Raw genomic sequence first — 13918 nt, 5'->3', positions numbered from 1 at the left:
TGATACTTCTTAATACTGTGCTCCAAACAAGCTATCTTTTGAATTCTGTGGTGGATTGTAGATTAGTATATTTACTGATGTACTGGACAAATTCAAGTTGCTTCTTTTGAATATTTTCCTTTTATGCAACTTTATACTTCTACTCCTTTTTATGTCTGAGGAAAATGTAAAACTTCATACATTCTATCACTTAACTGACCTGACAGCGGTAGTTCCTTTTAAAATTACAATGCTGTCCTGTGAAACATTTGTATTGCCATATGTGCTGATTTTGAATTGGAATTCATGTCAGAAATGTCCTAAAAACTATTTTAAATCCCTTTTGGCTTGATAAAGTTAAAACTAATAGTTATAGCAACTTCTTTTTGATTAAGGGATAGCTGCCCCCTCTTTCTGGATCTCTCTCCCAAAACACATTCAACACCCCACCATCCATCTATGTTCAAATCACAGATCACACTGTGTTGTTTGAAAGTTATCCTGTACATGTAAACTGTCTTGAAGAGCATTACCAAAAAAATGCCTTTTTATTACAAGTATTGTTGTAAGAACAACCTGATTTAGACAGTTGTCTTTCACATATTCATTGTGTCACTCTGACAATGTCACAGGTCAGCCTGGCTCTGCTGCAGATAGCATATTTACTTTAAATCCCTTAGTTGTCTAAAGCGTACCTCTGTCCTGATCCTAAGCCCAACACCAGTTTCCCAATGAAATCTCACACTGGCAAATATAAAAGACAAATCTGAGATAATAACTTCCACTCCTCCGTTTAATCATGCAGGGGCTCCTCCTTTGTTGCCTTGTGGCGCTGGCAGGTACGTGTTTTTCCAGTATATTATAATAGTTTACTTGTAGAGAAGTTAATTATCAATTATTCAACTTGCAACTTACTCATAATAATAAGGTTCATTAGTTTTTGTGCAACTGTGATTCAGTCTAAGGGAATATATTAATCTGCTTGCAGTTGGACAAACATGAGTGACTTTTAGAAGGGTGTGAGGTATTATTAACACAAGTTTAACACTTTTTTATTTTAACCATTTACCTGTTTAGTTGCATTTTAAGTTGAAAATCTTGTTCTGTTCCTTATGATTCTGTCTGTTTTATAACATATGTGGACCTATTTGGAAATCATTTATTTCACTTCAAAACTTTTCCTCTGAATTCCATTTTTTAATTAGATCATAAAAATGAAAATAAAAGACAACTGTATTTACGGATCTAATGTTGACCCTATATCTGACTTTTATTCCTTCAGCAAGCCAAACTGTCCATTTTGGTGAGTCATCATCACAAATGCAATACAACCCTTTAAAAACGTTTCATAAAGAAAAGTGAAGTGACATTTCACCATGTAATTTTCCATTTTCCAGAGCTTGGACTAAACCCTAAGAAAACCTATGAGTATAAATATGAAGGAGTGGTACAGTTTGGACTCGGCCAGCCAAATCTTGCTGAGTCTGGCGTCAAAATGACGTGCAAGATCAAGATCCTAGGAGTGTCTCAAGAGACATTCCTCCTTCAGGTAAGAGAGACAATGGAAAGTAATACAACATCTCTGTTTTGTGTAAATAGTTTAGAAAACCTGTTACTGAGTATAGGGTTCGCAGTAGTTGTCATTTATTTTGTATTGTATCATACATTATTTTAAGGTCAGCACAGCCTCTAATCACCCAAAATAAGGTTTAATTGCATTAAAAAAAGGTAGGAATCTTTACATATCACCTAATAAGTGAAATTGTTCTCATTCCTTTATGTATCTTTATCTTTAAATGTGATGTATGTATCTTTGTAATGCATAAATAGTCACCATTCAGTACCGTTTTCACATCTTTCAGACTTAAACACATGGTGCATTTGAACTTTATTGAATTATATTAAAGATAGCTTTACTTATCTAGTGAAGTACTCCAGACACATGCCAGTTGTTGTCCACTTTGGTTGAGTTACAAATGTCATCTGTGTTTCATCTGACAAAAGATTTTAATAGCTTAATTATTTTCTACAAATATGAGTGATCATTCAAAGCATTAATGCTGCTCATTTCCACCTCTGGTTCAAAGGTGTCCGATTTGGTCTTCGAGGAGTTCAACGGCGTCCCGGGGAAAAACAGCTTCAAAGCTTCCCCAAAGCTCACCCAGCGTATTGCGGCCCAGCTCATCAAACCTGTCATGTTTAACTACGTTGGTGGGCACGTCAGTGAGATCCGCACCTCTGCTGAGATCCCTGAAACCATTGTCAACATTGTGAGAGGGATCCTGGATTTGTTCCAAGTCACTGTGAAGACCACACAGAAGATCTATGAGCTGGAAGAGGTGACTCACTGCTGACGGATAAAGTGATCGCTGCACCTTCAGTGCAAAGGTCATAAAAAGAGGAAAATATTGTAATTATTGGTTGGATTTATCTTTTGTTTGTAGGTTAGCATCCATGGCATGTGTCAGAGTAACTATGTAACTGAAGAAGATGTGAAAACAAAGGACATGACCATCACTCAGATTGTGGATGTCAGTAACTGCAAGGAGAAAGCAGCCATCTACATGGGAATGGCTACCGCTGTGCTCGACCAAGTCTCCAAACAGGTCTATATATCTCATGCATCTGATTCTACTATTATAAATGGACAGGCTTAAGTCAATGCTTTGTATGTTTGTGCCCTCCAATCTAGCGAGGGGAGTCTGTCATAACCACCTTAAGATACGTTTACACAGTCAAACCCACAGCAGAGGGAGGTCTCATTACCGGCGCTCATGGCCTGGAGCAACAACACTTCACTCCCTTCAACGTGAAAGGTGGCACTTTCAAAATGCAGGCCAAGTAAGACACAAGAATATCTAAACATTACGCCCTGCACATCCACAATGCTTGTTTCCCATTCATGGTCTGCTTTAAAAACCTTCTCCCGCAGGAAGGAAATGGTGCTTCTAGGCGTGACCAACACAGTGAGAGCCCTCACATATGGGCCGATGGAAAGCAAGGGCAGCCTTGTTTACAAGTTTGTCAATGCAGAAGCTAATCTCCCCATTATGATGCAAAACCTGGACGACCCTGTCCCAAAGGTAATAATGATATCCTGCTGTTATGTAACTATTCATAGGTCTATCAAATGTATTAAAAAAAGAGGCACGAATCACTGGCTATGCCAAGTTTAATCCAAAATAAAACATAGAATCACAGGAAACAATATGATCAATTGCATGCCTATTGATTATGACATTTTAAAAAATCTACTGAAATAAAGAACATTCAGTATTATTCGTACAAATGAATAAATACAGAGAAATACAATAATTAGTGTGCAGAAGACCTTATTCTGGAGCTGCATAAATCTGATCAAGTAATCATTCAGCTGTTTGGTCTTTACAGGCTATTGAGTTGATCAAGCATCTGGCTGAGGCTAATCGTTACCAGGTTGACAGCACAACAACTGAGGACACAATAAAGCTGTATCAACTCCTGCGAGTGACGCCTTATGAAGGCTTAGAATCAATGTGGAAGCAATTGGCTGGAAATGAAGAGCACAGGTGAGTACATGGGTGTTTGTTGACCAATTATTAATCATCATTTGAGGTATTTAGATAGATTTTTTAAAGGGATGTCAGCAGACACACCACATTTTAGGGAGATTGAAATTGACGTCACTGTCACATTAGCATGACCAAATGTCCCTCATTATTTCATTATATCAATAAAATGTCCTGAAGTACGCATGTCCTCTTGTATGACGCACACAGATGGACCTACCTGCCATCCTAAGCATTTTTTTTGCTCTTATATTATGTCACTTTAAATCCTGCTTTAAAAAAAAATGGCCAAAAAAAAAAGTTTGAAATCTCAGTGACATACTGCAGATGAACAAGCTGCTGTACTTGATGTGCTGGAAGTGTGAACCGGTTATAAGGTTTGAAACTCCTACATAATAACCTTTTGCCGAGCTCTTTATTATAAAATTATAGGATGGTGATTAAAATATAGTCCAAGGCCATCTAATTAAAGAGTATCCTTCTACTTGGTTCAGAGGGGGTTTAGTTTGGCCCATTACCATTGAGTGAATTATTATAATGATAGACAAGATTACAGAAAAGTCATGACTGAAAGACAGATTTTCTCGCTCATTGAGATTCAGGCTGTCACCAAGACCTTTTATTTTGTACGAGTGCAATCAAATTTGAAAAGTGAACGTGTCATTCACACCTTTATCAATTTCATTTGAAGGATAATTCTAATCCTATGTATCCTATCATTTATCCATTTTATCCCTCTTTAACTTATTTTTAGGCGTTGGTTTTTGGACATGGTTGTTGAGGTCAGTGATGCACGAATCCTGAAGTTCCTGGAAACAAGGTTCCAGGCTGCAGATGTTTCAGCAGTTGAAGCTTGGCAAACCCTTTTACTGTCGTTAAACCACCTGCAGGCTATTCCTGATCTGGTTGAGATGGCTAAAGTGAGTATATACTGATATGTGCGTATGCTGGAGAATGATACCGTGCAATGAAACTAAGTGAAAATGTTAAAATGTATCTTTTTCACAGATGTTCCTGAAGATGCCCTTCAGTAAATCTAATATCTATCTGTGGCATACTGTGGTGCTCTCCTACGGCTCTCTGGTGTACAAGCACTGTAACTATTACACACCCTGTCCTGTTGCAGCTGTTCAGGTAATCAAACAGCTTAATGAATCACTTTGTACCACAAATTCATTTTGTACGTGATGAGAACACTAAGTGCTGTGTAGTAACTTCAACAAATTATCTGTATGTAACATCCACATGTAGTGAGTAAGTGTTTGTGACAACTGTTTGCATATTTGTTTAACATCTGTATTAGCCACTGCTCGACATGGCCACGGATAGTCTAAAGAAGGGCGATGACGCGGACATGGTCCTCGCTCTGAAGGCTCTGGGTAACGCAGGTCATCCCGGCAGCATTAAAACCATCATGCGCTTCCTCCCCGGAGTTGCTGCGAACCCTGTGGATCTGCCACCTCGAGTGCTGAGTGCTGCCGTGCAGTCTATGAGACTCATCGCTGCCAGAGACCCTCAAAGTGTAACTATTCATACCACGCAGGAATGAAAGAAACACTTTAAAGATTCTCATTCCTCATAACTCCAGGCTAGGTTTTTATAGAAATCATGTTTATGGTAATGGCATGCTCTGACCACCATAGTCAAGTGGAAAAGGTAATTGTCTGATAAGGTCACATTCAGATTAACAATAACACACAGCTCAGGACGTAAAGTTGACATCAAGCAATTGGAAAGATACTGAGCGCCAAATTGCTCACAATGGCGTGGCACACATTCAATGGTGTGTGAACGTGTGTTGATGGCACCTTATATGGAAGCCTTTGCCTCTGTATGAATGTGGATTGTGGTGACTAATGCCACTAAATATCACCAAGGGATTGGTTAAACTTGGTAAACTAATTGGACGCATGTAAACTCCATTAACGACAACATTTTTAGCTTTCAACACCATTTTATTTCCAAATAAAAACTGCGTGTGCATGGCTACACGGTCAAAAAACTGTTGCTCTTCCCAGTCCCAATCATCTGCACCTGTGCTCAAAAACAGCAACAAAAATATACAAATGGGCACAGCATGGATGATTGCTGCCATGTGTTCAAAAGCAAATTGAATCTAGGTCGCTAAGACTGGAAAAGTGCTTTAAAAAGGCAGTCCATTTACCATTAACACAAAAAAGTGCACTCTTCTATTCCTGGAGGGCATAGAAAATGTTGTTCTTTCTTTTTTCTGATTCATGATATTGTCATCGTGGAGGTACATAATCCTCTCCGCACTTACATCAACAGCTTTTACAGTTAATCTCAATTTTTAAGATTCATTTTAGTTTATATAATAGAAAAGAAATTGATCACAGTGAATGGTTGAATGTTCATCTTCCGGACTCAAGATCATTAAAATACTTGTGTTTTCAGGTACAAGACATCACCATGAGTCTGTTCCTGCAGAAGAACCTACCCACAGAGATCCGCATGCTGGCTTTCATGATCCTGTTTGACACCAAACCATCAATGGCTCTAGTGTCCACAATGACTATGCATCTGCAGGAGGAAAAAGACCTCCATGTTGTCAGTTTTGCATACTCCTACCTGAGCAGCTTTTCCAGATCCAGTACTCCAAACAACCACTTCCTGTGAGAAAACAAAGAAGCAATGAACAGATGTTGTTAAATCATGTTCAATGTTCTCCTGTTTTGTAATGTTTTGCCTTTGTGTTCTCTACAATAGCTCAACAGCCTGCAACGTAGCCGTGAAAATCCTGACCCCTAAATTTGGTCGTCTCAGCTATCACTACAGCAAAGCAATGCGCATGGACTGGTTTAATGGTATGCCCGAATACAGATTAGGTTCACGTTATTTATTTGTACCCGTAGCTAGATTTGGTTTCCAGTTGAAAGACAAGGGATCCATTGTGACACAAGATTTAAAACAACACAGACAACAGGCACATCTTTAATGCTCCCTCTGGTACAAACTTGAAAAGATCGAGAAAACATTACTGGTCTTCTGTGAATCCGTTAAGTGAAAACTTGCTTTTTTTCACATCGAAATAGATGAGTTCCTCATTGGTACAGCCACAGAAGTCTTCATGCTGAAAAGTGCAACAAACATCTTTCCTACTGAAATCATGATCAAAGGAAAGTTTTACTTCATTGGTAGAATCCTGCAGCTCCTGGAGGTATGGCGTGATACATAGAAACTCTCATTAAGGAGAAACGTATCTTCCCAATCGTGAATACCAACTATCTTTTTTTCCCGTGCTGCAGTTTGGTATCCGTGCTGACGGACTAAAGGATCTCTTTGGTAACTTTCTTCAAAGCTTTAAAGGAGATCTTAGTTCAGGTGACTTCCAGGCTGTTTACAGTGTGGTGAGTGTATCAATATGACATTTAAAGGCAGCACAGTTACTGTAGCTTTATTTGTTTGGTTGAACATTATGCTTGTTGTTGTGCTTTGTCATTTTCAGCTTCAAAACTGGGAAATTCTGCCAAATGACCAGCCCGTCCTTTCTGCTTATTCACGCGCCTCTGGACAAGAGTGGTTCTTAGCTGATATCAACAAAGAAACTATTCAGAACCTCATCAATGTGAGAGAAAAAAAAGACATTTTAAGGTAGTTAAGCTTGGTCAACAAAAGCCTCATGTGTTCACCAAGTTACATGCTGCTCTCATGCGACCCTACCTGCAGGCTGTCAGACTGTCTGCAGGGAAAGAAAGCCCTCTGTGGGCTGCCATCGAGGATCTACAGAGAGGAGTGTCATGGCATCGGACAAAGCCATTCTTAATCTTTGAGATTCGCTATTTCCAAGCTACTACCCTCGGTCTCCCACTGGAGATTAGCAAATATTATGAAACTGTCAATGGAATCACTGTTAATGGTGAGGAGTAATATACTACAGACATGACCACATTACAAGTCAACATAGAACTGATAAATGACATAACATTAGTAAAATAATATTGTTCTTATGTAGCCAAAGCTGCAGTAAATCCACCACTGACTGATAGTCTTGGACAGCTGTTGACTTCTGAAATTTCACTGGAGACTGATGGTTATATTGGGTAAATATGTCATGTTTATTTGATTCAACTTCAATCATGTTTTAATGTTGTCAAAGGGAGCCTACCAACAAATTATGTTTGTTGTATGAAGTAACAAATTCTGATTTAACGTCTTTTTTTAGTTTCACAAAGGACTTTTGGGTTTTCTATGGGATCAACACCGAGTTGTTCCAGTGTGGAACAGAGTTCAAGAGCAAAACTCCAATTGCTATCCCGTGGAATTTCTCTGCTAAGATCAATGTCAGGGAAAAGAAGTTTGAACTCGACTTCCCTTCATGCAAAAAAGAGGTTGAACTCCTTTCAGTCAGGTACGTTTTTTACAGTTGTGTACATCAAGCATAAGATCATAGTTTCTCCTTTGTACAAACAGATGCTCAGCCCATGAATTTGTAGTATGATTTATTCTGTAAACGCACAAATGACAGGGGACCCTGTTACACATGTAACAACACAATTATATGTTGAAATAGCAGGAATACAGGTAGATCAAGCTCTTTTCAGTAAACATCTGTATTGGGCCAAGAAAATATGTAACACTACCACAATGTGTTCAATTATTGTATAGATTTTTAGCTTTTGGAGTTCACAGTTGTTTAAAAGAGATGATTTCACAGCAACATATAACAGATGGTGCGGGGGAGGGAGTTATAACAAGAACAGTGTTCAAACAATAATACAAAATCAATTATGTTGAAACACATGGGATTTATTCTTTTGTTTTCATTTCTTTTTTTGTATACCATGGTTTGAGAATTGTGGATTTACACTGGTATAAGTAGGGCCAACTACATTTTTGTTTTGCGATACCCCTAGTAGCGTTTACCTCCAGTTTTCATTGAGAAATAGCTTTAAAATACTGGACCAAATCCAAATGTAACTGAATCGGACTATGGACTATGGATAGTGCTTTTTGCTATAGATTACGTTCTATACATGCAATCACAAATCAGTCAATTTGCATAAATGTAACAATCATTATTTTCCTTTTAAACCAACAGCTCTAACGTGTATGCAGTCTCCAGGAACATTGAAGATCTAGCTTCAGCTAAAATTACTCCTATGATGCCCAACGCTATTGATGCCAATGATGAGGTGGTCCGCATGAGCCCCACAGTTGTGAGGTCTGAGTCCGATCAGGTAGCGTCAAAACCGTTACTAATTCCCGTTAGAGATGAACTAATTAAGATTCCCAGAACTCAATACAGATTAATATCTTTTCATCCAAACCAACAGGTCCCAACAAGAAACACCTGGCATCCAAAAGACAAAGTGTGTGCTAACAGTAACATCTATGGAGCTGGTGTGTGTGTGGAGTCCGAGTTGAGGAGAGAGTATTATCATGAGGAATACCCCCTGTACTATTTCCTGGGATACACCCGCATGGCACTCAAAGTAGTCCCAGGTACGCACATGACACAACACAGGACTGCGCAATCATAACACAACCCAAATGTACAAATGGCTTGAAGAAAGTAACAAACATTTAATTAATTAATGTATTTATTTGAACAAGGACCATGCATACACATTCGAGCAAATAGCTCATTTCCATCTGCAGCTCTTTTGCAATGCAACCTCCATCTATCTATAACTGTTTCTGCTACTGTATGATGCCTGGATTTCCTTATAGAGATCAATACAGGTTAACTTTTTGTATCTTATCTTATCAATGAAACAGATGCAATCAAAATACGACTGTTATATAAAAAGTGTTGAAGTGTAGCGGCCTATAGTTTTCTACATTGGCTATTTATGTGTTTACTGTGGCTATACTTGCTATGAACGCTTTGATAGTATGTTATATCCGATTTATCACTGCAAAAAAACACAATGACATCTTTCACAACTCTGTAACATCCTTGAATGATTGTGTGTCTTGCACATTGAAGCTTTAATTATTGTTATTTTATTATTATTTGGGAGATTAAGCATTATTTTCTGAGTTTTTAAAGCTGTGTCAGACAGAGCATTGCATTAGATTGTACAGGTGTTCATGATATTGTGTCACTATACATTTCCTTTTTTGAACCCTGTGTTAATGTAGCCTGTGCACTTTGTATCAGCTCAGACAATCAAAGCTGTTGACAAAATCCACTTTGAGGTTAATGCCGGCCCTAGTAAACCCCCAGCGAGTACACGTCAACTGATGGAGACGCTGAAGAGGCTTTCCAGGGTATTTGGCTACTCTTGCAATGTTATTATCTGTGCACCTGCTCTGGTGTTTTAATCATTCACATTCTTACGTTGCTTAATTTTGTTTACAGGTTGCCACCCAGAGAATACATCTTTCCACTGATCACGCTTCAAATGAAACAGGATCTGATCTCAGGACTCCTGACCAGGTAATGGATGAATGCTAAACATGCTCCACAGAGATCGACCCAAAATTAGTTTTGCTGCAATAAATAGGCGGTTTGCACTGAGCCTTGTCAGCTGTGGTAAGAATTCAAGATCCCGTCACCATAACAATAGTGGTCCATGATCAGATATTCTGCACTCTGTTTCTTCTTTAACAGGGCTTTAACTCAACAACTGAAGCTGTGTTTAGTATCAAAGCCTTCGCCATGAGTGGCAACCAGAAGCCAGAGGGGTACGATGCTGCCTTCTACTACACGCCTGAGGCAAGCACTCAGAATGCCCAGCTGATTATGTCCCAGGTTGCGGAAGACACCAACTGGAAGATGTGCGTGGACACCACTCTTAATGCCCAGGTTGAGGCAAAGGTAGATACTTAACACACAATATATTATACTTATTTTACTTTTATCTGACTGTATAAAATGTCAGAGGTTTAGATAATACTGTTTGTGTTGTTACATTTAACTATTATCAGCAAATTCCATGAGAAGACAAAATTCAACAATCATATTTGATTGCTAACCTCGTCCTTTAAAACATTTAAAACATATTAGCCACATATATTACATCCACCCGCGATGACTATCAATTGCCCTCCCTTAAACTGGCCAATTACACTCTTGTAACGTTTCTCTTAGCTGCCTGACACAGGGAAACATATATGTATATTTCTAAGTCTATCAATTCATATGCACTGTCTACAAATACACTATGTTAAATTATATGTTTAGCTGTACCACTGATGGTCAGCTTGAGGTATTTCATTATAAAACAAGTGTATACAGTACGCTGCTACCAAGTCTCTTGTCTGCAGAGACTCCTTTCATGATTGATCTGTTGTGTTTGGCCTAGGCACACATTAGATGGGGAGCTGAATGTCAGTCCTATGAAATGTCAATGAGATCTGCAACCGCATATCTGCCTGGCTCCAGACCAACTCTCAAGGCCAAAATACACTGGACCAGGGTTCCAGGAAAAATGGCAGAAATTGGCAAAAGGTGAGCCTTAGTGGAATAAAGGTTACGTTTGAATCAAGTAAGATTTAAATGTGATGACGAGGAGAGTGAGCTGAAGAAGATGGATAGATGAATTTGATTTACTTACTTTTCTTTACAGAGCACAATGGGAACATGTTCAGTGTTTACAATTATGACACATGCAGGCCAGTGTTGTTAAAATACTTTCTTTTACTTATGTTTTATCCCTACAAGAATTGAAAGTTATGTCCCGGGCATGGCTCTGCTTCTCGGTTTCAACCAGCAACCTGAGAGAAATACCAAGCAGGAGGTGTCTGCATCAGTGGTTGCCACCTCAGCAGACAGCGTGGATGTGAATATTGAATTCCCAGAGGTATTTAAGGAAATATTCACAAACTACATTTAAATGCTAAACCTGTATTGGCTGCTTTGTTTACATGGATGTGTCTTTTTTTCTGTGTTTTCATTAGTATACAGTCTTCCGCCATGCTATTCCATTTCCACTGCCACCTGCCAGATTTCTGGACATTCAACAGGACAACAGCAACACAACAATAGACAGCTTTGAATGGGAATAAACACATAAAATCAGTCTGATTAGGCTTAATTGTGTTTCATCAAATTGTTCTGTGTGTTGAAACACTTCTGTAACAGAGTGGGTACAACATATGACCAATTTCTTATCTACAATATTTGATGTAGAAATAAAATAAAAAATGCATCGTAATTTTGTGTACAGCAGTGGATGTGTTGACAGATTTCTTTGCAAAGCAGATGTGCAAAAACAAGCAAAAGAGCTATGCCATTTTTGCTTGCTTTTTAAATATGCTTTGTGCTGCAGAAAGACAACAAAGCCCAGATGGGAGCCAGATGTCTCTTCTGACAGTGATAATGCTGCAACCAAAATCTCACCACCCTGATGAAAGTGAAGATCATAAAAGATGCATCGGTAATCTGTTAGAAGTCATCCGTTGGAAATAACCTGTAACGGTCCTGATTTATTTATTTGAAAGCCGGTTAATATTTGAACACTCTCATTATGTCCTGCAGATTGTACCCTCACAATACTGGATTTACCAAAACCTGTTTGTTGTTTTGACTCTGATTCTGTTCGATCTTTTGATCATTCAAATGTTGTGTTCAATCTGTGATTACAATGCAGAGCAGCCATGACAACATTTATTGAGTCTTCATAAAGTTTGGTTTCTGTTTGCTAATGCACCAAGACAACCTTTAAAGCAGCTGCATTTTAGATACATAGACCTTTTCATATGATATCACTAAGAAGCAAGTTGTTATATATATGACATAGCCTTATATGAGGTCATTTGGAGCTCATTAGGACACATTTCACAATGTTTTTGGAATGAGACAATGATCAGCAGTACTAATGAAATCCTTATCAATTCACAAACTCCTTTCTTTTCATTTAAAGGTCACCAATTATGCTATATTTGAACCATATATTGTAGGGCCATATCTATACAAAACATGTCTGTGAACTTTTTGCTCAAAATACCAAACAGATCATCCATTGTAGCCATGCCTCATCCCCCTCTATTTCAGCCCTGTTCCTGAAGTGCTGATTCTGTGACTGTAGCTTTAAATTTGAGCTGAGCTGAAGCTGGCCACTCCCCTTTGGAGCAACATGCCGCTCTCTCATCTGTGAAGAGAGTTTTCTACCGGGAGATACTGATACACGTTGTGCATTGTTTCTGATACGGCACATAGCTCAACATGTTCTTTTTCCAGTGTTTACCGCTAGATAAACGCCATTATATGTATTACATATGATATACAACAACAAGTCCCTCCTGCAGACATCCTGCTGAATAAACAGACACACAGAGGTGCTGCGGAAGGGGATTCAGCTCGCTCACAGTATATTGGGGACGATAGGTTTGGACGTGTGACGTGGGCGGGACGTTGCCCTGAGTTCAATGTAAAGCCAGCCCACATGTTCCTTATTACGTCATAAGGAAAGCAAATCTGTATCAGCTCATTTTTACCCCCTTTTTAGAGATGTGGGTAAGGATGAAAAGAGAGAGGGTTGTATTTTCTGACACCTGGACACATATTTATGTATAAAAGACATCAAAAGTGTATTTTGCATAAGTGGGGACCTTTAAGGATGTCAAATTTGGTACTAGAACAACTCTTTGTGTTTGCTTAAATGCAATTTGCACAACATATTTGGCAGAAAGTTTCTTCCAATAAACAAGAGATGGAGTGGAAACAAAACGCAATCCAATTGGCAGCTTTATCTTTTCTACCAGCCAGTTTGGCAAAAACACAGTCAAGGTCCTGTTATTCTCTAAATATCCCATTTGATTATCACAATAGTAAAAGTTGTGGGGGAGTTTTGGAATAAGCAAACTGAATCATAAATGCCCTTTTTGGAGTGTTTCTATTGAAAGAGACAGATGTTTACAAGGTCTGTATGACCTGCTCTGTTTGTTTGATCAACTCTCCCAACAGGACTGTTTGCAGATATCAGCACACAATGTCACCAGTGTGCCCTTAAAGTTCACTGGCTCTGTGCCCTTAGGTAAAACATGTCACATTTATTGAGCAGTTAACCTATATAGTCCAATCATTTGGAGATCTGAAAAGTAGAGGTATGACTTTGTCTATGGATGACAGATTTGATGAACAGTAATTGATGCTCCTGAACTGGTGTCGGACCAAATCTCAACTTTGAATGTTAACAAATTGGATGTGTCACTAGCCAAAGATAATGATCGCATCCTAAACAGAAACTGGTTGTCCTAACTACTCCTGGCTCAGCTCCTGCTGCCTACGCTGATTTAGCCAGATGGTGTTAAATCTCACAGAGAAGACATTTCCATCAAAAGGCTGAGCAGGATGAGCACAATTATAATGGCACCATTATGTTCCATTTACATCTCTAATATCCTGCGGGCTTTCAAGTGCTGCTTGACAGCCTGATTGCAAATCTGACGAGCCAACGCCAAGATTCACCTCCTGTCATATA

The 13918-nt window shown here is 38.8% G+C and overlaps 1 protein-coding gene across 2 annotated transcripts; it reads left to right on the top strand.

Moving 5' to 3' along the window:
• Window positions 1–778: 778 nt before the first annotated feature.
• vtg3 (vitellogenin 3, phosvitinless) lies at window positions 779–12094 on the top strand. Of its 2 annotated transcripts, none has more exons than XM_063891583.1 (27): window positions 779–818; window positions 1262–1282; window positions 1377–1528; window positions 2067–2318; window positions 2424–2585; window positions 2672–2820; window positions 2912–3062; window positions 3370–3527; window positions 4282–4447; window positions 4536–4661; window positions 4831–5049; window positions 5943–6160; window positions 6255–6352; window positions 6581–6705; window positions 6794–6895; window positions 6994–7113; window positions 7215–7404; window positions 7501–7588; window positions 7711–7896; window positions 8587–8725; window positions 8822–8990; window positions 9652–9761; window positions 9853–9930; window positions 10105–10311; window positions 10799–10944; window positions 11158–11296; window positions 11394–12094. In XM_063891583.1, the coding sequence occupies exons 1-27, from the start codon at window positions 779–781 to the stop codon at window positions 11499–11501; spliced, it is 3819 nt and encodes a 1272-aa protein (XP_063747653.1). In that variant the 3' UTR covers window positions 11502–12094. The 2 variants fall into 2 exon arrangements, with proteins under 2 accessions (XP_063747653.1, XP_063747654.1); XM_063891584.1 differs by having other exon boundaries at window positions 9853–9937; window positions 10103–10311.
• Window positions 12095–13918: the final 1824 nt, after the last annotated feature.

This window comes from Eleginops maclovinus, chromosome 9 (assembly GCF_036324505.1).
Source record: "Eleginops maclovinus isolate JMC-PN-2008 ecotype Puerto Natales chromosome 9, JC_Emac_rtc_rv5, whole genome shotgun sequence".
Lineage (NCBI taxonomy): Eukaryota > Metazoa > Chordata > Actinopteri > Perciformes > Eleginopidae > Eleginops > Eleginops maclovinus.
The sequence above is the reverse complement of the archived record's forward strand: the minus strand, read 5'-3'. Positions and strand labels throughout refer to the sequence as shown.